This window comes from Empidonax traillii, unplaced genomic scaffold (assembly GCF_003031625.1).
Source record: "Empidonax traillii isolate 1590-97213 ecotype Southwest subspecies unplaced genomic scaffold, ASM303162v1 scaffold548:size421700, whole genome shotgun sequence".
Taxonomy (NCBI): Eukaryota; Metazoa; Chordata; class Aves; order Passeriformes; family Tyrannidae; genus Empidonax; species Empidonax traillii.
Window position 1 is genome coordinate 394,082 of NW_020955741.1, and position 25,753 is coordinate 419,834.

General features: G+C 43.6%; 1 protein-coding gene across 1 annotated transcript in view; it reads left to right on the forward strand.

Annotated features, from left to right (window-relative positions):
- Positions 1–25,753, forward strand: part of LOC114064475 (bifunctional heparan sulfate N-deacetylase/N-sulfotransferase 4-like) — a gene marked incomplete at its 3' end in the record, with an annotated part of 57,380 nt that overhangs the window by 29,957 nt on the left and 1,670 nt on the right. The window contains exons 3-10 of the mRNA XM_027897550.1: positions 3,141–3,228; positions 7,678–7,832; positions 12,677–12,862; positions 13,762–13,890; positions 23,469–23,651; positions 24,134–24,230; positions 24,626–24,749; positions 25,584–25,751. Coding sequence (XP_027753351.1) covers positions 3,141–3,228; positions 7,678–7,832; positions 12,677–12,862; positions 13,762–13,890; positions 23,469–23,651; positions 24,134–24,230; positions 24,626–24,749; positions 25,584–25,751 — 1,130 coding nt within the window. The remainder of the gene's footprint in view (positions 1–3,140; positions 3,229–7,677; positions 7,833–12,676; positions 12,863–13,761; positions 13,891–23,468; positions 23,652–24,133; positions 24,231–24,625; positions 24,750–25,583; positions 25,752–25,753) is intronic.

Consider the following 25,753-nt stretch of genomic DNA (forward strand, 5'->3'; position numbering starts at 1 on the left):
CCCCAGAGAAACACCTCCTACCTCAGCCTGGCTGGCCCATGCTCGGCATCAAAATCACAAACAGCCATTCTTTTCCCTTCTCTGAGGATTTGATAACCTCTACACTTTCCTTAGCCAGAGGTGTTTTGACCTTTAATTAAAAGGAAAATTTGTTGTCTTCCATTCAGAAGGCAGCAAATAATGAACTCATTAAAATGAGGTTAGTGCTCGGGCCTCAGAGCAATAAGAGCCCAAGTCTCATTAGCAGCTAACAATCCAGAACACAGCACATAAATAAACCTAATATGGCAGAGCAAAATGCCTTGGTGCATTAAATTCGAGCAGAATCAAATGTTTACAGTCAGTGATGTCTGGGGCACGAAGTTTTAATGTACTTAATGAAGGAAAGCAAATTGCTTCCTATTAGGCATGAAATGTTCCTGCAGAAATCGCCCCAAAAAGTTTATTATGTAAATGAAGGATAGAGTTATAATTAAAAAGGACATAGCAGGAAAATATCACTTCTTCCTAATAGATGCACCAATTATGGAGAATAAAGACATGCCAACTTCGAATCTACAAAAGGTAATTATATGGATTAATGTAAAAGGCTGCTGAATGTAAATGCAATGTAAAGAAGGAACTGTATCTTGTGGGTGTCAGAGAGAGGCTTCATTGACAAAGCAAAGAATCAATTAATAGAATGAAAACCGTGAGTTTTGATTGATTCCAGGCTATTAAGAGCTGGTGTTTGAAAGAACAGCTTTGATTACCTTAAAAAAAACCCACTTTTTGCTTAGCCTGGCACGGAAATGTGTTTCATGTGCAGGTGAGTATCACAGTTCTCTCCTTGGAGAATTATTATTATTAAGTATGATCTATTTAACTGGTATTTCATATTAAGGATGTAGAAGGCATTACTCCCCTTCCCCCAAACAGTCAAGTAGTGACAAAATAAGTTTAGACTGGTTTAACTGACAAGATCTTCTTAGTAAGAAAAAGAGGAGAGGTCATAAAACTGAAATTTAGCTGCACTATAAATTAATATTATAAATTAACATGCATATATGGGAATGGTAATGGAAAAAAAAAAAAAAAGCCTTTAGGATCAAGCCAAATCCAGTTTGAGTGACAGATTTGCCCTTTAGACAGCGAAAAATGCTTGACACACTGCAGGTTATAGGATTTACATCTTAATCCTTGCTCTGTGTTTTCAGGGAGACCTCACCGGGCTGGAAGGCTCCTGCCCATCCCACAGCTCTGTCATCTTATGGAGATGTGAGGGAGAGGAGAGGGAAAAGCCAGGCTGATACAACAATGTTTGTTTTGTGCACCTCTTTGCACTATATGTTAAGTGATGATAATTTCTCAAGATGTTCTTTCCTCAAAGGAAAATTAAATTGATTTTTCTCAGCCCATCAGTCTTTCTCAGCGCATCTAAAATGCTGTACAGAGCTTGGAAAATTATGTTCTAAAATGTAATGACTCAGATTCCGTGCTTCTGACTTTAATGGTGTCAATTTAGTGCCAGGTTTTGCCAGCTGGGGATTCTCCTCAATGTCTCAGCTAACAGTGGTGTTGATCTCCGAGGTTTTACATTTTAGTGAGCATTTAGTTGTTATATATTATGTAAATATAGTCCCACATGTGAAATCGTCACAGGACTGAAATAATCAACTTGCTAAATGTCTGGCAAGACAGGCTGCAAACCTTACTGCTGCCTTAATATTTAATGCTAAAGCACGAGATTCACTGTCCTTACATTACTTTATTTCCTTCAGCAAGGAGAGGAATTTGCTCGGTGGCTGTTGTAGCTGGTAAACACCCTCTTTTGGCTTTACACCTTCCTTGCCACCTAAGAAATGTTACTAATTAAAAAATGAAGGCAGAGGCACAATGGCTGACAGCCTTTTGTGTCACACTCACACTCTTTAGCTGCTTAAACCCGGTGTCATCATTTACACCGGACTGGAGATACCTTTGATTTAAGGTCCCAGGGTAGAAGCGGTGGTTGTTGTTATTTAAATCAGAGCAGTGGGCTGAGCAAAAAAGGCAAAACTATTTTCCTGTAATGTTAAGTGAAATTAGTAATGACCACACAAAATGTAATTTTTTCAAATGAAGGACAACATCAGCTGGACCGGGAGCGTGTGTAAAGCACCGCAATCATTTTATCGCTGAACTCCGCGGGAACATGATCGATAGAAATGTTATTAATAGATAAGAGGAAAAGTTCTCAAGAGCCACGTAATGGAGACACGGAAAATTGATGAAAATAAGAGTTTATAACCCATTCAGCATTGGCAAGACCAACAGGGAGATAAATGCGCTGCCCGTCTCACATGTGGCTCGCTCACAGTCCGGGGGCTGGTGGTTGGAAGTGCACAAGGAGCAGCTTTAGAAGCAGTGCCAAGGTGACAACTACTAGTAAATGTAAATAGCTCACACAGACTGAACCATCCTTTCTCTTGCTTTAGTAACTGGAAATATGTCCAAGAGAAAAAATGGATAGGTGAGCAAGACTACACCTATTGCTTCTGTAAGCAACACCCTTTCCCTCCATTTCACTTAGAGTGGGCCAATCTTCTGCCTGGGGGAGAGAATAAAACAGGGATTTATTTTCTGACTTGGACATCACTTGTAGCACAGATCAAAACTGGAGTTTTTGCTCATTCACACTTTAGCCTGAATTTGGTTTTCAGACACAGTCCATAAAGTTTCTGCAGGTAAGTAAATCCCAGTGCCCCCCTGTCTGCATGGCAAAGAGTATTCTTCATTTTACTTCGAGTTTTAAGCACATTTTTATCAAGCTTCACTAATAACCCAGAGCATGGGTGACTTAATGAGCCAATATCCTGCTGACTCTGAATGACTGGATCCAAGTCCTGCCATAGATCACTGCCACAACAGATAATATCTTGGTCCAAGCCACAGAGCCATCCCCTGCTCGGGCACTTAGGTGCTATCACCGGCATTTCTAGACCATCAAACTCTGATGCACCAGTCTCATAAAAAAGAATGAGCCCGAAATAAAACGTGAAGCATTTTAACAGTATCTGCTTTTTTGTATCTCCTCAGCTGGACACAACTTCTAAAATGAGGCATTCCAAAAATCAATATTAACTTTTCTAAATGCATCTTAATTTCTCTATTTATTTCAGGCTTTACTAGAGACTCAAAATTTACTGCGCACTCAGGTTGCAAATTTTACCTTCAACCTTGGATTTTCAGGAAAATTTTACCACACAGGTAAGAAGGAACCCCGTGCTCTCAGGTAGCTGCAGTTAAATAGGTGACAGAATTTCAAACCTAGCTTTAAACGTGCCCTTTTGAAACGACACAGTGAGCCAGTGGAGCAGTGGGAAATACATGTTCCCCCCCAGTTTAGCATCCAGTGTCCAAAGGGGTAAAGGTACACTGTGGATGAGCTGCTCAGCTACATGAGGATGCCCTTGGTATTTTCCTGAAAGATGTGTGGTAGTAAATCTCAGGGTGATAAAAGAGGCAAAGGAGCTGCTGAGATATCTTTGATTGCACAGGACAGCACAGGAGACAGGCTAAGGTTTTATTCTGGCATGATGAAACACAAAAGATTGGAAAAATCCTGTTTCATAACCTCTGAAGAGGCAGAAGCGTTTGAACGGATGCACAAGATTTTGTTATGCCTGTGAAGGTGATCTGTCTCAGGGATCTGCAAATCAGGAGGGATGGTAAAAGGAAGCCAACAGGAAAAGAATTCTGTCCTGAAAGCCTGCTATCTCCACACTGGGGGCAGTAACAGGCTGCGCACTTGCACTGTTCCTGTGGAACATTAGGCACTTCTACTTCTCCTCCTCCTCCCCATGACCCCTTTCTCGTTTTTGCTCCATTTCTCCACAGTACAATAACCCTTTTTAAAAATTTCATTTCTTTTCCTCCTCTTTTGCCTTCTCCCTAACACTTTGCTGCACCGCTGCTCAGGCTTCCCTCCACTGCCACTGAGCCACGAGGATCCCTGGTGGATCTTTTGCCAAGGCAAAAAGAGACTCCCTGCAAGGGAGAACCTCCTGTCCTTCCCCTTTCCTAACCCCATACCCTTCCCACCTCTGAGGACCAGCTCCAAAATCCTCAGCAGTCAGGACATTCAGCCCGTTCAGGGAAGCTGGGATGCTCATCTGGAGCAGAGGAGCCAGCGAGAGGATGGGAGGGTGAGCTGAAAAGCTGGGAATGATGATGCAGTCCCTGCTTCCGTGGACCATGAGGCAGCTGTGGAGGAAGGCAGGTCCCCCGGGGAGAAGAGAGATCAGGAAGCCTTTGAGGGCTGAGCAGAGAGAGGGCAACCAAAATGATGTGTCTGTACCCCTGTCACTAAGTCCAGGCTGTTTTCCCCTCGTGCAAGCACACAATGCTGAGAGCAACTGCTGCCCGGGAAACCCGACAGACTACGGACAGGGGGTGGAGAGCCTGAGAAAAATGAGAGGGAGAGAGAGATGGAATTACTTGCCTGGAGTCATATAACAAGGCAGTGGCAGACCTGTGATCAGAGAGCAGCTTTGGAGACAGAACTACAGTGTTCTCACTTCATCTTGACCTGCCTGTGTAGTTGTTCCTTCTGGAGATTAATTGGACACGCACTTCATACAAAAAACCAAGCAAAAATAGCCTGAGGTGCTCTAAAGCAGGAGCTGCTTGGCCGTGGCCATCAGTGTCCACTGTGGAGAAAAGCAGTCCCAGGAAGGGAAAAGATGGAGAGAGGGATGATTTTTTTAAATGAATATTATGACACCCTGGACAGTGGCTGGCAGAAAACATGCAGCCTGTCTGCAAAATCAACCCCCTGACTTGCCAATGTATTTTTCCTCCCCTCATCCCGACGCCCTCCATAGTGCCATCAGCTGATATAACGCTGAAATATAACAGAGAAAATAGAAGAATATGCATGTGTGCCATCCTCCCAAGGCTCTCCAGGCTCCCAGAAACAGCTCAGAAGCACTTCCACATTGAAGGATGTCATTGCCTCCATGAAGGGACCTGGACTCAGTGGTGCAGCTGGGTTTTTAACTGAACACTTCATTTACAGGTTGGAGATGGTGTTTTGTCATATCAGCTCAGTGGAAAGGTTTCAAAGTATTCTCCGTGCAATATACACTTTATTGACTCATTATAAATAAAGCATAGGAAGGTGTTCTTTAATTACTGGAAATGTGGCTTGTTTACCCAGAGAGGCTTTTAGTATCAGATATTCAACGTGTTTTATTAGCACACTGCAACCGCTGTGCCTTATTGACTTCCTTAATGTGTGAGATTGTTCTCCTTTCCAAAACCTGGATCATTTTAAAACTGCAGGAGGGAGATGAGTGTGGGGATGTGTTGGCAGATTTAACAGTTATACACTTTCATCAAAAGATGTTGCTGACATCTGTACCACAATAGCTGACACATCAGTAACGCTGCTCATCTCAGCACCACCATCCCCTCTGTGGCACTGGGAAACTCTGCACTGCAGCTCTAACACCACTAACAAAGAAGTTTTAAAAGATGGGATTACTTATGATGCACAAACAAACTTGGAATTGTCACCCGTGTAAGGAGCGCTACACATCTCAAAGCAGACATAAGATTCCAGGTTAAAATGAAGAAAGTTACACAAACAATCTTGATTGTACAGGAAATTAAACCTCAAAATCCCTCCGATACTCTGGGTAAGGGATTGGGCAAAAATATTGAAACAATATCCACCAAACACTCCATTAAAATCTACACGAGATTATTTTTGAAATACCACTACTTAAGAAGCCATAAACTCAAGCAATACTCTTTCCCAAGGTTTGCAAGGAAAATTGTCCTCAAAAGCAACACCACCACCAAATGTCAAACTTCCAACCTCTCCACTTCAGCTGTGCCATTACGGGATGGGGCTGTTTCTCTTTACACTGGAAAAGTGTTATGCTTCATCTTGTTTGATTTTTGTCACAGTAAAAAAGTGCAAAGTTTGATTAGTTGTATATCTAAATTTACAAAGTAATGTGTAAGGAAAAAAATAGGATTTTAAAATATAGGTTTTAATAATGACATTATTTCAAGAACCACACTCTACTTCAAAAGTTAATAAGGCACTAAATTATACTCTGACCTAAATCTTCTGTGAGATGACTGTAGTTCTTTATATATTTCAAATATCCACTTTTTTCCCCTTCATCCCTGCCTTTGGCTTATCAAAGATATCTTTACTCGCTTCACAAGCCCCATTTTCTCTCTCCTCTGTCCTATTTTGAAAGCCTGTGTTAAGTTTCTTGCCTGAGTGACTGCAGGTGAACCACACATCCCAGAAAACCAGTCACTCAACAAATGCAGGACACAGAGGGACAGCCATCCCTCCTTTCTTTTCAGTAAGGGATTAGCAGGAAAACAAGGCTGTTTTCTTTTTCCAGCAACACTTCCATCACTGGGAGCAACTTCCTTAGAACCGGCAGAGTGAGGGGAGCAAAGGGATCCAGGACTGCAGGAGGAAGTTTCAAAGGAATGCTCTCCTTTGTGTAGTGGCATCCTTCAAAAGCCACTGCAGCAGGGACTAACAAAAGCAAAGAGCTGAGGTGCAGGCACTGAACAGGCATCTCTGCATGTTCCTGCCAAGTAAACACTGACATCCGTGCAGCATTTCCCTCCAGTGATTTTTGCAACACGTTAAAAAGCTTGTAAGAAAGACAAGATCTCTGTGTTTGCATCACTACCCTGATTCTGGCAATTATTCCTTCCACTGGAGCCAAATAAAAGCGTTTAAATGGTAAAGGAACACAAAGGAAAGCTGCTAATAAACCAAACACTGCCGAGTTATTTGAGGGGGAAGTTACTGGAATGTCACTGTGCCTTTCCAGTTAAAAAAGCAGGGCACACACATCTGCTGAGGGCGGGAGCAGCATCGGATCCTTCCCCAAATGGAAGGGTTTCTTGGACATAACCACACTCCCTCACTTCTGCCTGAAGCTCCTCACTAGCACAGGAGGTTTGATTGGTTTGACTTCAAGATGAAATCTGGCAAAAATGGGATACTGAGCCCTAGTGAACATTCAGAAGCCCTCTGCCATTACTGCTTCGTGCTTTCCACCTAATTAATTATATTTTGAAACTATTGTAAACTTGTTTCACACTTTACCAAACATTACCAGGTTTCAATTAACCAAGGCTAAAAACGAGGCAGTTACAAGGGGGATGGAGGGGTGGCATTGATAAGATTTCATTATCACCCATATGTTGTCCTAATATTAAGAGTATTTTGTATTTAGCAGTGACATTATTATCAGGACAAAATGGAAAATAACAGATATATGCTGAGCCTTCCCTTCTTTAATACTGATTGAACGTCATCTTTTGTCCAGCTTTCAAAAGACCTGGCAACCAGCATTAATATTCCTGGCACTGTTTTGTCCCATTAAATCCAAGTCGTCAGGTTATGGTGATGAAAGGATAGAGTGGCATTAAAATTAAGCCAATAGAGAAAATGAGGGGTGTTGAGCTTTTAAGACCACATACACTAAAAAAAAAAAACAAAACACTAAAATCTTACTGTTTTTATTTAATATTGGCTTTAATTAATATTAATTTTAAATATTTTATTTAATGGTTTTATGGCAGCCTCTTCTGTGTTTAAAAATCAATCATGGGCCTTTTCTGCTCTTGCTTTTCTAATGCCTTTTTTTCTTCCCTTTCTTTCTCTTGCAGGGACTGAGGAGGAGGATGAAGGTGATGACCTGCTGCTGAGATCTGTGGATGAGTTCTGGTGGTTTCCCCACATGTGGAGTCACATGCAGCCCCACCTCTTCCACAACGAGTCCTCGCTGGTGGAGCAGATGATCCTCAACAAAGAATTTGCCTTAGTGAGTAAAAGTTCCCCAAAGATTCACTAGGATACCTTGGTCTATACGACATCTGTGCATCTACATAGATAAGCAAAGGCAGAAAGGTTAGAAACTCACCCAAAAAGAGCCTCTCTGTGACTCAAACTAGGGCTGAATTTTGTCTCAGCCTTCCCCACTGCCCCAGGCTTTCTGGAGAGGAAGCAGAGCCTCACCTATGTAAGAACACAGGGAACAGAATCACTGGGGGCTCAGCAGGTACCAGCTCACCTTTTAAGCTTTAGGAAGGAGTTTGTACACAGGTTATCAGCTTCCTGAACGCTGGCACACATATCCTCACTAGGGGAGGGAGAAATTTGTGTGGTTTGGGAGAAATCTCGACCAAGCAAATAAGGGAAGCTCCTGGATTTCACTGTGCTTTTTTAAAATGAGCTGCTTGAAAATGTGCTTTTTACATAGCTAACCTGTTGCTAGTCATGACAGATAACACTGTTTCTTCCCCTTTTCCTCATTTGCGCTGCTGTTCCATCCCCCCCACGTTGCCCAGAGCTCAGAGCACTTGTACTATTTACAGCCCTTTCAGGGTAATTCTACTGGCTTATTGAGCAGGACAAAGAAAAGCTGGAATCAGTAAATGGTAAAGACACTGTGTGGTCCTTGTTGAAGCCTAGGAATGCCAAGCAACCAGAGCCACTCAGAGGAGCGGAGTGACACAGTGGAGCTTTCCTGGCTGCTCTGGGAACAGAAATCTCAGCCCTGCCCATCTCCCAAAGGCCAGGCCCCCTCCTCCCACGAGCCAAGGCACATGGGGGAAAAGGCAGAGGCAGATGCCTGAGCAAGCAGTTGGAAGCAATTTATTGCCTTGTTTATGAAAATGTTTTCCTAACAACCTCTAAAGAAAATTAATTAAAAATGGCTTAACTCTTTAGTCCTCTTGCCAGACTTCCCCCTTTCCCATCTTCTGTTAGTACAGAGGCATTTTGGATGACTTCTCTCCCTTCCTACAGCTGTGCTTTGCTGTCAGCCCCACTCCTGGCACGGCCTTTCGTGTAGCCTGGCCCAGAGACCCAAACAGAGTGGAGATTTAAATGCAAGAGTCATTTTTTAAATAATCCCTATCTCAAAAATACACAGGCCCTTCATCTTTAAACCTATGGGGAGATTCTCCTCGTGCTGTCAGGAAACATGAAGTCCTCTAGGTCAAACCAGCTTTAGGAGTAAAATCCATAGCACAGCCTGAAAACAGAGCTGGTAATAGAGTCTGTTTGTAACTTCAACTCCAGAAAGATAAAGCCCATCTCCTGAAGGGTAGGGGCTCCTTAGGGTGCCTATAAATTAGGAGCTGATGGCAGTGAAAGGCTGCTGTTATTACAGTTTTATTTCCTGCTAACATTTGGACAGGGCTCATAGCAACCCCTTGACCTTGAATCTATATGAGCTGTACAATTTACTTACGAGAACATTTCTTTTCGAAAGGCTTCCTGCGAAAGTCTCTCTTGTGGGAGAAATTCATCTTCCCGCTATGACAGCCTTCCTGATGGCTATCAGAGAGGTCCCCAGCCATGACTTTGGAGTGGGTTGGATTCCTCCCTGGATTTCACATCATGTATTACTTGGGAAAGAAACTCCCTGTTCCTCAGCTGCACTTCTCTAAGTCCTCCAAGTGAAAGCAAAGCTCATTATTTTTGGACTTCACAACGTGAAATCCAAATTTAAAGTAGAGATCTGGAACAGTACTTATAAAATCTGCTTGATGTTACACATGTTTTGTTTGTTGTCTAATATCTTCATTTAGTATTACACTCAGGGGGACACGGCTTGATGCTGATGCCATTTTCTCTTGCATTTCCCATTTATTGACCATATTTCCCCACCTCCTGTTTTAGCTGCAGGTAGAGATGACACTTTGTGTGAGTTTCTGCAAGGAAAGCTGCAGTTATTCCTTGGAAGTGTGATCACATTAATTCCTCACCTAGCGCAGTGCATCTTTGTCCATTTTGTTTCAAACACGGCTAAGAAGGTAACAGGGTCTTGAGGAAGGGAGAGCACATCGTTACATCCCAGAACAACAGTCAAGGTTGCTTAAGATCCCAAATAAGACACCAAAATTCTCTTTGTTAAGACCTGTTGGCTCCTCCTGCCTCGATCATTTCAGAAGAAAACTAAACCAGAACACACCATCAGCAAACCTGCACCCAAATCCCATCACAGCCATCTCTCCACACAAGGGAGCGTCAGGCTTGGGTCTGACAAAACACAAGCAGAACACATGTAGGAATTGGACACCTCAACAGTTTTGTGCACACAGAACTGATTGCTAATTAGGTAACTAATTGCCTTGATTTCAGTGCAGATATGGACACCTCTGTAACAATCTGGGGCTCAGTAAATCAACAGCCTTCAAAGGATTCCCCTCCACGTGCATTTGTTTCACTGAATCCCCAAACCCTTTAAAGACACTAAGCCTTGGATTAAATTTTGCAAACTGATAATACCTCAAGTGCTGCTGTCTTTGTTTATAGGCACTGCAATGGATACACAAAGAGGTACACAAATTCCTCGAGCAGAAGGCTCCGATGTCACATATTCCAAAAACAAACCAAACCAAGTTTGCACGGCCATCAATAACAAGATATTCTTCCTGCTCCTTTTTGCACATCCTTATCTGACAGAAACAAGTAGAATATATTTAATCCAAAGCCCGTGGCTCTTTATTTCATGCCTGGATTTGTTTGCTCAGTGATTATCTTCTGGGCTCATTTGTGAGTGCACGTGCCCAAAGCACAGGAGAGACAGGGCAAAAAAAACTCTCACTGACTGTCAAGGGAGCTGATCTGGAGACAGAAACAGATACAAAACAAATCAATTCAGAACCTTTACAGAAACACTCCGTGGCTCCAATCTCCTCTCTTATAAAGCAGCTACAGATGCACATTAGCACTTCCTCTGCCTCAAACTTCTGAGCTGCTCAAACCACAGGGAAACCAAGGGCTTTTAATACACCAATTAAATACCAAGAATGTGAAGCCCAGTGACCACGTATCAAAGGCAAAAAGTATCTGCATGTGATGAAAAGTGTCTAATTTGTCTCATTATTAATATCTGTACTCAGTGCTGGGAAGGAGAGACACCCACAAGAGATTGCCTCTAAAAATGGTCTGTAAATAGTCTGCATAAATAGGATAACATTGTCCTGAGCAGTCAGGACACACAACGTTTCATTTTCCCAAGTAAACTGAAAATAGAACCGACCACAGCAAATGTGATTATTTGTTAGTTGTTCCTCCTCAGAGCCAGGCCGGGCATCTGAGTGCCTGCCACGTATTTGTGCGATGAACCACGGAACGAGCAGGTTTTATTCAGAGGCTCATTTCCTTTTCATCTCGAGAAGGCCTGAAAAGCTGCCTTATTTTATTTGTGAATGGCAGATGACCATGTCACCATCCCGTTGCCATGGCGATGCCAGCATCACACAGTAAGCAGATAAACAGGATCTTACGCATCTCCAGGCAGATCCCTCCTTTCGCCTCTGCCTCTCAGGGCAGTGTTCATTATCTCCCTCAGGACGCATTTGCCTCACCTTTATGTTTCTGTGCACTCCCCAGCACAGGTCTGGCGCAGGTTTGTAGGTTCAAGTTAGTCCAGGATATTTAAGTTACCAGTTTCACAGCGTGAGCATTGCAGGCCCCCCGGGCAGGGTAATAAAGAAACCTTTAGCTACAGATTTTTTTCTTTTATAGACATTCGTGGCCAAAAAAAATATAGAGAGAACAGGGTGATTTAACAATTCTCATTGTAGAGCTGTCCCTCATTTCCCCCCCTAAACTGACTCATGCCTCTTGAGTAGGTAACAGCAGGAATAAGCTCAAATTACATTTTGTTCTCAGCAAATTATGAAATGGAGAGTTTGGGTTTGTCTTTTACAAGATCAGCCATTAACCCGAGATCTCTACTAATAAGGAATGGATAATTTTAAGTGGTTGCATTATGTGATGTAGGAACAAGTGTTCCCGACAGATTTGACTTAATTTTTGTCAATGAATCAAACCCATTTCTTTGTTAAGTACTTGAAGATGCCCAGCAGAACCTGCTGTTCCTGGAATTAAAGTAATCAATGGATAATGTGGGCAAAGAGGAAGGACACAAAACCCCAGATAATCTTCTCATATTTTGGCCATTTCCCTCTGCACATCAATTTTATAGGAATGGAAAGGAGCTGATGTATCCTGCAGTACTGGGAATAAAATGAATTTGTGCCTTCAGAAGACATTTCCAAGATAACCTATAGATTATATTCATGAAGATGCACATTTTTCACATAGAAATTGAGCTAAATATAAATATTTATGAAACGAAAAAGGAGTCCGGCTTTTTTTTTTTTCTTCTACCTTAATACCATATTAAAAAATAAGCAGGTTCAGAAGCTATGAGGAATATTTAGTTAGTTATTAAACAGGGAAGGAATCTTGCTCTTATTCCAGAAATAGGGAACAAAAATCCCACGTTTGTCACAGCAACAATTTGTTTTCCCTCTGTTTACTGCTCTACTGCTGTTGGATAGCCTAGCACTGGTTTACTGGATTACCTTTAGGCAGAGCCAAGCAGGTAGGATGGGTATCCAAACACATGGCAAGTCTATTCCATGCACCAGTAACGCCACATAATCCAGGAGGATGATTTATTCCTCCGGAGCCACCAAACTGGAATTCCGGTTCCCTCCGCCGTCAGCTTGTGTTACATACACCAGCTACAAGTCAGCCTAGGGACGCTCCAATGGCACAGTGCGCAGGAAAAACGAGCTTTGGGTAACTCCCTGGGCTTTTTTTTTGTCCCTAAACCAACATTCCCCCTGTGCTGCCTTGCAGGAGCACGGCATCCCGACCGGCATGGGCTACGCGGTGGCCCCCCACCACTCCGGGGTCTATCCCGTGCACATCCAGCTGTACGAGGCCTGGAAGAAGGTGTGGCACATCCGAGTGACCAGCACGGAAGAGTATCCCCACCTGAAGCCTGCACGGTACAGACGGGGCTTCATCCACAATGGCATCATGGTACACTGCATTTCCATCTTCCGACACTTGTACTGCAGGGACTCCCAACCCGAGCTGGGTTTGCTGCGCTCCAGCTTTCCCAGCAACCGCTAAAATTCCCCGCCGTGCAGGATTTGTAAGGATGCCAAAATGGTGCATTTGTTATGTGGCCAGTTTAGAAGAGGCGGGGGGGGGGGAACAACTAGTCCCACAAACTCGGGCAACTGCAAATGGAATCCTAGGAAAGCAGACGTGCTGGTGGTGCCATCAACTTTCAACCCCGTGAAATTCATTAAACTGCCTAAGACCCGTGTTTCCAGCTCTGCTTCATCTTTATGCATGAAAGGATTAGAAATCCATCACCTGGGAAGGTGAGCAGGTAATCTCCTCCTGCAGAGATGACACTTCTCCGAGGCCGAGGTGTCAGCTTTGCTTCCGAAATTCCCAGAGCCAGGGACTGGGACAACCTTGTCTGAGTGTTCCAAACCCTGCACACGTGTGAGGAGAGAGAGAAGGCTCCTCACACACACTTCAAAGAGCACAGAGGGCAGGGAAAGGTATGGAATTATTCGGCCTGTCCCCTATTTCAAGGGCAGGTCCCGGGATGGTTCCAAGTCCCAGCTGACCTGAATATTGACTGTGCACATCAAGCCAAAATTGTGAGCCCCTAAACAAGGCAGAAGGAATGTCCTAACCCCAGGTTCCTGCACAGAGTCCAGTTACTACTGGAATAGACTCAAAATCAGCAGTGTATTTACACATTCTCCAAATGCTCTGCTGAACCTAAGTTTAGTTTGTTGTTTTCACTGAGTAAAAACATCAAAATATTGAATTAAGGCAGACAAAAGCCCTTCCCCGGCTCAGTTACGTCTCTGCATGGATTAGGCAATCCCTGTAAGGCACTGTTCTTTTGTTCTCAGGTGCTCCCTCGACAGACCTGTGGCCTTTTCACTCACACTATTTTCTACAAGGAATATCCTGGGGGTCCTCAGGAGCTGGACAAAAGTATCCGAGGAGGTGAACTGTTCCTCACCATTCTCCTGAATCCCGTAGGTACCTTTCTTTTGCTATTTTTTGGACTAAGAGGGAGGAGGGAGGGAGGAGGGAGGAAGGGAAGGATGTCAGTTTTCCTGGATCTTGCTTGGGAAATGAAAATCAGGACCACTTGCTGAGAGGTAACAAGCAGTTTTAAAAGAAAGGAGAACAATGCCTTCTGCCTATTTCTAACTACAACTGTAAGCAACAAGTTCCTGGAAAATGCATGGCTTTCATCCCCATAGTGTTTTCCAGACTGAAACTGGGAAGAAACTTGTCTGAGACAGCAAGGGTAGAAAAACCTGTGATCTTACTCCTCCTTTCCTTTCTTCCCCAAGCTTGGCTCCTCAGGCACTCCTGGTACAGCTCAGTGGAAACCCCAGGGCTCAGGCCTCATATCATTCCTCCACCGCTGGCTCTTAAAAATAGGTTTTGAGCACCTGAAAAGTCTGGTGCCATTTAAGGCAGCAGCCTCGAGGTGCAAGTAGCAAGGACAACAAAACAAAAAGCCATACATCAGTTATTTTGTCCTCCCTTGCTCCTGCTCCCCCCAAAGAAGCTGCACTAGTCACAAGATAAATGTCTCTTGTCTTGCCAGGTGGCCTCATTTTCAGCGGGTTTAAATTGCAGCACTCACTGACTCCTCTGCAGAGCTAAAGAAACTTCAGGTGCAGCTGACTCTCAAATCCAGGTCACTTCTATTTAGACACCTAAATATAGACTTTTTGGGTATTATATAATTAGGTGCTTGGGGGTGAAAATTTTTGGCTGGGGAGCTAAGTTGATATCCGAGCCAGATTCAGCGGGCTTAAAGAAATGGGACATTTCTATCAGGCATTTGTCTGTACCATCCACGTGACACCTAATTTGAGAATAAAATAGATCCCAGTTCTTTACTCTCTCTCTCCATTCCTTGCAGTTCTCTCAGGCTGGCTTTTCTCCCCATAGTTTCCTTAAGTGTTACTTTGAATTTAAGCTTGGCTTTAGCACACTTTGATCAATACCTGTGCCCTTGTCACTGATCTGATGATTCCCTCAGGTGTGGGCAGAGCATGTTTTTACTCCACGAGTGCTCCTTGCAACAGCCCAAATTCCTCAGCCAGCCTACGCCCCAGTAACTTGGGAGTGCAATATATATTTTGTTGTGTGGTATTTGAAAAGAAACAGCCTCTCTGCACTCTTGATGTTTAAATGTGATGCGTTCTCCAAACCGGCAGCAGCACACACGGGAACAACAGCAGGAAACTTCCCACCTCACATCCTGCCAGCTTTTCACACACCTCCACTCATTAATAAGCTTCCTTAGAGTTTGGATATCAGCTTGGACAACCAGTACCAAATACCTTCAGTAGGCAGGGAGAATAAGAGTACACCTGGTTGTAGTTCAGTTCAGGTCCACATTATTTACAGACAAGGCGCCCACAATTTACACTCCAGTAAATAGAATCATTACATGTTTCCCCCACACAGTTCAAGACAGACTTTCTCAGACTGTTTCAAACTCCAGGGATAATCACAGTGCCTTGACTGAAGTCAGCACAGCACCCCCTTTGGCTGTTGGAGACTAAACATTTTTTCAAGAGGGGTTTACAGGAACCCTGTCCCTTACTCGGGTCGTAATTAGCAATTTCAGCAAATTACAAACAAACGTTAAGCTCGAATACCAAAAATGTTTGCACTTCCAGGCAGCAGTGCCACAGAGTTGGTTAAATTAGAAAGTGCCCAAGTGGCAGTGCATTGGAATAAAGACTTTGCAGAGAGACTGTCAAAGGGATCTTCCGACGGGATTTTTTTTGTTTTAAATGGCTGCTACTGAGTACTCTGTGGCTCAGAGAGATATTTTCACTTTCTAATTTATGAATCCTGAAGATGAGTCATGTCTGGCAGAGATGATTTAGTAGTAGCAGAGGAGGGATAAATTCCACCAAGACAGACAGAAATCAAACCAACTTTCCTTTGAGTTTTAATGAGGGTGACAAGAATCCCAGCCAGACCTTTCCAGGCTCCAGCTAATGCTGGGAGTCTGCAGTTTGTGGGGGACTTATTCTTTGCATAAACACTTCAAAGCAAAGCTCATTAAAGGTAGTGAGAAAGTCTCAGTGAACAGACTGGGCTGGAAATAAACCCAAACAGCAAAACTCTTCCAAAAGGTACCAATCCAGCTCCCCTCCGAAGGATCTCCTTCATTTGGGGGCTTAAAACAATAACAAGGAGCTTCAGTTGCATGGAAAAATAAGAAATGCAGGTATAGTTTAGGGTGGAAAATGAGACATTATTGCCTTCTTGGGGTTTTCCTTCCCAAGCAATGAAACATTCAGCTGAAATGTTTTTATCTATCTCCCTTGCCAGACCTAAGCTGGGTGTTTAATCAGTTTAAGTTGTATCATCTCTGATGTTATTTACTATGGGGTCTGACAAACATCAAAACCCAGTTCTTGGCTACATCTTAATTAGGACAGACTTCCCAAAATTCATAGCATCAGCACTTTCACATTAGCAGTGAAAATAGAGCAGCAAAATCACCACAATCAGTAGAAAGAAGGGAAGGGGGGAAGTGACACCTCAAACTTCAGTCAGTCAAAGTGTAAAAACTGGGTTTGTGCCCAATCTAATTATTATTAACATTCAATTTTTTATGGCATTATATTCATTTTCAGCATTTTTTTAAAAAAATTCTACTTCTCATTGTTTACTTAGTTTAATTGTCCTTTAGAATGACTTTTTTCTCCTCAAAGAATATATTCAAAGCCCCCTTCCTGTTTGCTCTGTTCAGCAGTTCTGTGTCACGTTCCTTTGCTCGGCCTCCCCTTCCTGTTTAAATACATTCCCATCAACTTTCCATCCACTTCTGGTTTTGACACACTCCACAGAGAAAGACAAGTTAAGCAGCACTAAAATCAGCCCGCTGGTAACACACAATTCCCAAACTGAAATACTTTCAGCAGCAAAAAATCTTCCTTGGAGTTGAAGTTTTAAGGGGGATTTTCCACCTCCAAACGTCAGGCTCCAAACTAAGTGGGTTCAGCCCATGTTCCCTGACTGTTGCCCTTCATTCAGTCTCCTGGGAAAAGCCCTGACATATTTAAAGGGTGCTTTTACAAATTGTTCCATATATCAGCTCTCCAGCAGCCACAGGGTCTCCCACTATCTGTCTGCTGGCTCCTCTCCTTTACTCCCCTGCTCCACAGGCCATAAACAACAGCCATAAACATTTAACAGCCAAGATAAGCTAATAAATACAGCCCTAAATATTATTGCCCCTGCAAACAACAGCCAGAGAGTCATTTCTCCCAAAAAACACCTCTTTAAACCAGAAAGCTTTTTATTAAGCCAGCAAAGTGACAGCACAAAAGGCACCTCTGTCAAACACAGCCTGTTTTCATCCCATCTCCCACTGTCTCCTTCCCATAGTTCCACCATGACAACGTGCACAGGCCATTCCTGCATTTCATTTCTATATATATACATAAAAATCTCTCTCCTCTAGATCTACTCCTGCCTCACCACACAGGATCTAGAGACAGGCACACCCTGCACAACATTCTGTGTCCACAAAGCCAACAAAATATGATGTATTTGCCACTGACAGATCGGCCCATTTTTATAAATTAATAAAAACAGAAGAGTAGCAGAAAAAGGGAAAAGTTAAAAACACGTCCTCAGACTCCTCTTCCCCCTTCAATCAAACAGCCCTAAGAAGCTTTAGCTGGAGGTGAAGTGTGGCAGATGAATTTCAGGAAGATTAGCTTCTTTTGCAGGAGTTTGGCTGTCGAGAGCCAAATCAGGCTGGTGATTGAAAGGTAACTTTGAAGCCCACTCAGCAGAAGCTGCAGGCAGCCCATAATAATGCACATTACTATTCCAACTCCCCTGGAAGAGGCACGGGATGCTTTTAATTTTGAAGGCCACTTAAAATGCATTTACATTTTTAAACCCTCACCGTAACTAAAGGGTTATTGCTCATTCCCAGCCCATTGGAGCTGGGTTCTCCATGTCCCACACGGGCCATACTTGGAAGATTTTCTTCTTGTTTCCCTCTCTCCCTCATCACAGAAACAGATGAGAATCACACGTTATTGCTTCAGCATATTAAAAGTAAATGCAGAGAGGGGTTAATTTATACCTTCCACAGGAGATTTGGGAGTGTCATTATGAAACATCTTGAGTGTTAATAATATTTTTCTTCTTATTTGCTTTGTTTCTCTGAGCAGAGCTGTAGAAAGAATGAAAAATAACCTTGGGCATTGGAGGAAATGTGCTGCAATCCAAGAGTAATTCATAATGCAGCTCTGCTAAGGGCCCTGTGAATTGAGCATCTCAGCATAATTTGGGGACAGGGGGGAAAAAAAAAAAAAAGGAAGCAACCTTCCCACTAAAAAAAAAAAAAAAAGTCAATATTTCTTGAGCTGCAATTAGCAAGGTATTGCCTGTAGGGACATAGGGACAGATGTGTCCCCCTCCAACCTGACAAGAGGGAAATGTTCAATCTACCAAATTAAAAGGGAGTTTTGTTAACAAGTTACGCCAGAATTTGTCTGAATGGTCACAAACACACCAAAACAAGTCGAACCTTCCTCAGGCTTCTGACTCTTTTTTTTCCCCCCCTCACTTTGTAAATGATTATTTTTCCCCCCTCATCCCACATGGCTACCCCAGCTGCACAGAGCTGGCACAGGAAAATATTATCCCGTGGAAACTCGAGCCTCCAGGAGCAGATTTAGAAATTAATTAGCTGGGAACTCGGGGCATGAAGAGAATATCTGAAGGATAACACACCTCCTTTCCTTCTTTCCTGACATTTCCCTGCTTGGCTCAGGCTGATGCTCCACACCACGTATTTTGGTATTTTAGCAGAATCACTCCCCAGTAAGATGGGTGAGGGCAGAAATAGCAACAAACAACTGCAATCAGCGAGGGGGTCACTGGGGAAAGAGGGAGGGAACCTGTTACCTGCAAGCACACGCCACCTATGAATTTATTACACTGTCAGGAGCAAGTCTTTAAGGTAAAAACCAGCTGACTCAGAGTTCCCTGATTATTGAAAACGAGTCCTTAATAGAAGCAAATGGACAAGAACGAAATCTCCTCGCTGTGCTCGCCATTCCAAATTAATTGGGAAGTGGCTGATTGGAGAGCATTATATCCTCTAGTGAACTGAATATGCTGGGGGTTTTGGTGGTTGTTTTTTTTTTTCCTCTGAAACCAAGAGTGGAGAATTAAATTAACTCTGAGGTTTGTTTGCTCAGAGTAGGCCACCGAAATGGATTAATTAATCATCATTTATGAACACTCCATAACACAGAGCCATCAGCTCTTCAGAAAACTGCTGGAATAGCAACATGACAGGAGAACAGTTATAGAAACAAGTGATAAATTCCCTGCATCTCCAATCTATATCAACCTGCCTGGCATTTCCTTGCAGTCCTAAAGTAAATAGCCTGGTGCAAACTCTTCCTTAGAGTTTACACGAGTGCCCAGTATCAAAAGGATCATCTGAGAGACTTTTCCTTGCTCTGCCTGGGGACTACGAAGTGCCACATCAAGGATAACAGACACAATCCATCCCATCACCCCAAGCACACTTAGAACCAGACCTTATTTAACCACAGGAACCACTAAGAATGATTTTGACCATTTTTTTTCTGTCTGGATGTCCCCTTTCCTCTATAGCCCTGGCTCTTGATAGTGATTTAATCTGGGTCTTTGAGCGTGACTTAAGCCAATAGTACCTAAAAACAGTTTAATCTGCTCTACTTCTTTAATTTGAACTTGGGTTTATTCTTGAGTCTGAACTGAATAGATTTCTTTTTTTTCTGAGGGGGGTTTATAGTCTAAGGAATGAGAAAACACAGATGGCAAGAAAACAAATTCCTGTGTCATGAATTTCACCAAAAAATGGAAATACCTGCTTATAACAAGAGGACTGAATTGCTGTAGACTTGCTGGTGCTCACAGATGGGAGTGGCAGCACCACATCTGGGCAGAATTCATTCAGCTTTGGCCACAATTAGCTGTGCTGCTGATCACTTGTAAAGGGTGACGAATGAACAGTCGTAAAAAATATCCATTTAGGTTTTCCACCCTAAAGCAGCCACGCACCGACTGCCTCAACTCATCCACAGCAGCAGTTGTTCTTTCACATGCCCTCAAAAAAACCAAAAAACCACAAACAAAACAAAAAAAAAACACCCAAAACAAAAACCAAAACAAACCACATTTTTTTTTAATTGCAGGCTTTTAAAAATATAAATATATAACTAATAGGTAGAACTGATGGATTGGAACTTCCTTGCCTTGGACCCCACACATCCATGGTGTCAAAAACGTGTACAGCCTGGGGAACACCTGCTGTGTTGGAATGTGGTCAGGATTTGGGCTCGATTTTAGAAGCAGGACTTGGATAAATCTTAGAAAATAAAAAATAAAAAATAAAAAATAAAAAAGCAAACCCAGCAGCTTTATTCTCTTAGGGAAAGGGACGAGGCACAGCATTTTTCTGTCAGTAATAAAGAATTCATTTAAATCACGGCAACTAAATAATGGAAAAGTAGAAAGCGTGCCCGGGTAAAGGAGGAACAATTCTGCTCTTTGAATAGGGAATTTTGAAACAACACAGATGCTCTTTTGGACAGCTGTCCCAGGGCCACATCCCACCACTGATGGACAGCAGCTTCACCTCCCATCCCTGGGAACACTTGGCCTGGAAAACAGACCCGGTAATGAATATGGGCACGGGAAATAAAACATCATTCAACTGCTTTGTTTCCCCTTCAGTGAAAGGCAAAAATGTTTCTTTCCAAACACTGCCTTTTGTTGCTTTCTTTAGAGATATCATGCTCAGAAAATATTTGATTATCCTGTCAAGAACGTTAAAACGTAGAAAGATGTGCAGAGAGGAAACGGAGTAAAAGTTAAAAATAAACAAACAAACAAACAACCCAGGCGGTGATTTTCAGGCGTATAAATGATTTCGCTTCAGCAGCAGATAAGGGTCATGAATATGAATGGCGCCGAATTCCAGAGATACAATTTGTCATTATTAAAATTAGTGCTTTGTCAACACAAAACTCCCCCTGCCGGGTTCCTCCGAGCGCTGCCGCACAAACCGCTGCGTTGAGGACCGGAGTGTCCCGGGATTCAGGTGGATAATCTCTGTCCAAAACTAAGTGCTTTTAGCTAAGCCTATACTAAGCTTGGCAATTACAGGGGGAAATAAACCCCTACCCTCTGCATTAATAGGTGTGCATCAGGTCTGAGCACAGAAAGCAGTTTCAGGGCACTTTAAGCAGATCCAGCACGGTTTATATCCAAATAATTTTGGAACAAGCCCTTTGTTTTTCTCTGCTACCTAATCCACATTTCATTTCATACATAACACTAGCACGCATATGCAAATATTACAGGTAGGGAATACACTATGGATGTGTAATTTCTGCACAGAACTGATTTTCAAAAGCCCTGGAAACAAGAACCAGATAGTGAAACGGTGTGGTGCTGCTGCTATTGCTTGTAAATTAATCTCATATCATAGATGTGACCAGTTCCAGTTTGTCAATCAGTCACTCACCAAATATTATGGTTTAGGAGCAGAAGAGCTGGTAAATAGCCCCGTGCAGAATGTGGTTTCTCTAAAATACCTTTCTTTCCCTCTACCCACCCAGCCTAGGGGAAATAATATGATTTAGCAGCCAGAACGGCATAATCCCCAGCACCAGCCCCAGACTATTGCATTTTCCATGGATTGATGCATGTGCATGGACACAGACTCTGGTGCCCATCCATGCTGTAAACATGAACAGTAAAAGCCCCTCTCCTTTGTCTCAAGTGATTTGGAGGTAGATAGCAAAGAATTAGGCACGGTTTTATCCCATGAATAATGCATCAGGTTTGGGGGGTTCTCACTTCAAAAAAAGATCAACGGAGCGAGAGAAGTCAGGAGAGATGTCCAAGATCTTTTGAGTCCGTAAAAACTGATCAATTGGATCTTTTAAACGGGTTTGCAGCCCAATGAAACTCCTGAGATAAGCTAATACCCATTTCCTACAAGTACCTTTAACATTAAAAGGAAGTCTCCTCCATTTTCAAGGGTAAACAAACCACATGATTTACTTGCAGAACTTCATTTGCTGCAATAACATTAAATGTCATTGGCAGACCTGTTAGCAGCCATCAAAAACCCCTTCAGAGCCAGGATTATATCCCCCATTAACATTTCCTACAAGTGTTTTCATCACTTAGCTTGCAGGAAGCACTTGTCACCTTTTGAGGAGCTGAACTCTAAACTAGGCAGGATATCTTTGTGTTGGGTTTTCTGGGGGGAGAAGAAGATGATTCATCACCTTCCCTATAAGTTTCTGGGGTACTACACAGAAACATGCACCAAAGTTAGGGTAATTTTAATGTTCACTCTGTGTCAAATACTTTTGGTCCTAAATTGCAAGGGCTCCTGAATCCACCAAGTTGAGCCAACAGCAAAAAGAACTTGTACAGTTGCCAATCTTGGCTCAACAGAGGCTCAGAATGGAATCAAAGTGAAGGATAAATTACTTTCAGAGGAATAAAGTGTGCACAGTGCAAACCCCCTGCAGAGGGGCCATGAGGGACACTCCTCTCAGCTCCATCTGTCTCCACCTTCTAGAAGTACTAAAAGCCTTGTTAATAATTTAACAAACTAATGGACGTGGTTTGAAACCTTGTGGGCTGTTGTTCAGAGCAGCACCACCTTGGCAGAGCGAGATGGGGAGAGTGGGAAGCTTGTGGCTTTTTATCCCACGGGGATTCTGAAAGTCAGGGGAGCACAGCGTGCTCTGGACAAGCTCGGGACCGCAAAAATAAACAAAGGGAAAACTTCATCTCCAGGTGGATCAGTGACTACAACCTTCCTGAGACACACATGGGCATTTTGCAGACATTTTAGGCACGAATGTCCCAAATTTTGGGACTCAGCACTTCCCACCAGTTTAGCTGCTGGGGTAAATCAGCCTCCCAGCTGAGACGCGTGTTTCCAGAGCTCCTACTCGAGGACCAGGGTGCCAGGACAGCCCACCTGGTTTCCAGCCATAAACTACCCTCAGCAACAACAACAACACACACCTTGACACCCCAAGGTCTCCCCCAAACTACATCCAGCTCCGCTCAAGATATTAGAGAGGAAAAGAAACCACAGCCCACTGACCTTGACGTGTCTCCTGCCGCAGCTTTCCGAAGAGGAAGGGGCACACGCTCCCCTGCAGCCTCTTCCCTTCTGCCTGCACACCCTTTTATAACCTCACACTTCCCATTCCTAATCATCCAAACCAGGGCTCACCTGGACACAGATATCTCTCTGCAGAGCAAGCCAGTCACCTGTGAATCTGGTGGCCTCACACCCCAAAATACTCTTGGCTCATTCCCCCACCCCTGCCTGCAGCTGGAATCAGATTCCACTGCCATTCCATCCTGTCCCGGGCCGATGTGCCGGGAAAAACAGTCACGTACGGAGGAGAAGAAGCGGGACTAGTTTACCTTCTCCCCTCTTTTCTTTCGGGTTTGGGTGGGGGGGAGAGTGTCTGGGCAGGAGTCCCGTGACTGGAAGCTCCCTCTTGCCTCCCAGATCAGCATCTTCATGACCCACCTGTCCAACTATGGCAACGACCGCCTGGGCCTCTACACCTTTGCCAACCTCGCCAGCTTCGTCAAGAGCTCCACCAACCTCAACCTGCAGACGCTGCCCCCGCTCCAGCTGGCCCACAAGTACTTCCAGCTCTTCCCAGAGCAGACAGACCCCCTCTGGCAGGTAATGCCGCATCCTCTCCCTCCCCTAGTCGCAATCCGCCTCCTGCAACAAGGATTTCTTCGTGTAAAAAGAGGCCTTTCCTTCACGGGTTTTTGTTTTGCCTTCATAGGTAGTAGAAAGAGAAGGAGATTGATAGCATCCCACATTTCTATTTCGTCCTTCCTTTTTGCATCCTCATGTAAATCATAACCATCTTGACACCCCAGAAAGTAATGCCTTCAGAAGTTTCCTCTTTAACCTCGAATGAAAACTTGATTAAATCAAAGATTTAATTTTTCCCCCCCTCCTTCTTTTCCTTCTCCTTTTTCCTAATGACCAAAATTAGTCCTCAGTCACGCAAAACCATTATACACACATTGTGGGGCTTTACTCCTCAGTGTAACTAATGCTGTGCATTAGTGCATAACGTTTAAATCCTGCAAAGACTGTTCATGCAAAAATTTAGTTAAGTGTGATGGACCCAAACACCTTTCCTCCCTCAGAACCCGTGCGACGACAAACGACACAGGGACATTTGGTCCAGAGACAAGACTTGTGACCACCTGCCCAAATTCCTGGTGATAGGACCCCAGAAAACAGGTAAGAACCCAAAAATCTGTAACCCAAAGTTTTGTACCTGTGTGTTTGTGTCCTGTAAACAGGAGACAACTGCCTGCCACTTCCGATCCCTCCGCAGTTCCGCAGTTACTCCTTCCCCGCCCACAGAAAGGGACAACTCTTTGTGCAGGGAAATGGCTTCACTCACCGTGACAAACCTCATTCCTGGGATTTTAAAGTGGGTTGCACACAGCATGGACAGCCCTGAGATAGGCAACTCACTCCCCAGCACAGACCCCCAGGAAAAGCCCCCCGAGTACAAAAGTGCAGCTCTGGGAGCCCCAGGAGCGTCATCCCACAATTAGAGCTTTTAGAAACTTTCTTGAGTGCATAAAGTCAAAGGTGCTTTTTTTTCCTCCTATTTTTTGTCACCTCAGGAACAACAGCCCTTTATTTATTCCTTCTGATGCATCCTTCCATTATCAGTAATCTCCCCAGCCCAAAAACTTTTGAGGAAGTTCAGTTCTTCAACGGCAACAACTACCACAAGGGAATTGACTGGTAAGGAGAAGAACAAATTCATTATTAATACACAGAAAATGACAATGGAACAATTCCAGAAGCATGTATGACACCACCATAATTACTGGATGAATTTGTTATGCTTGGCATTATCAGACAGAGAGAGAGTCTAATGGGTTATGATGGGACATTTAATCAAGTCCCTAATTTTGTTTAGATACTGCAGTAACAATTTGCTGATTTTTCACACCAAGGTTTCTTGTACAAGAGCCAGCTCAGGCATGATTTCTGTCTTCCTGTTGAAAAGCAGCTCTGTATCTGCACTGAGTTACATCCTTTTCCTCCAAAAGTGGCTTTTCATGAAGTAAGGTTTGATTCATCTCTCCCTGAGAATCCATCCAATCAATTTGAAATGGAGAAGACCATTCAAAGCCAAAATTCGAATCTCGCATTCCGAAAGCGTCCCAAAGCAAAGATTTGTCAGCTCCAAAATGAAGTACTTCAGCAATGTTAAAATTAAATAGTTGACATTTTGAAGCTTTTCCCATTTTTTTTTATCCTGCAGCTAAAACTGAGCTCACTCCAGACTGGTGAAAGATATCCCTTTGACACCGAACTTATTAGCAAAAATCCCATCCGTCTAAGGAAAAACCTAATTACCTGACTTCGGGGTGGCTTTAGCTATTACCAGCACCACCTAAGTGCCAAGATGCACTCCCCTTCTTCCAGCCTGGAGTGAGCTGAGAAATTCAATTTTGCTCCTGCAGGATTATGTCTGAAAATCTGCCTTTTCACCCACTATGAAAAGGGAACGCACAGGAATATGGCCCTTTTGTGCTGCTGGGAATTCTAACAAGTCTCCTCCCCTCCCAGGTACATGGATTTCTTCCCCACTCCCTCCAACGTCACTACCGACCTCCTCTTCGAGAAAAGTGCCAACTATTTCCACTCTGAGGAGGCTCCCAAGAGAGCTGCTTCCCTCATCCCCAAGGCCAAGATCATCACCATCCTCATCGACCCGTCCGACCGGGCGTACTCCTGGT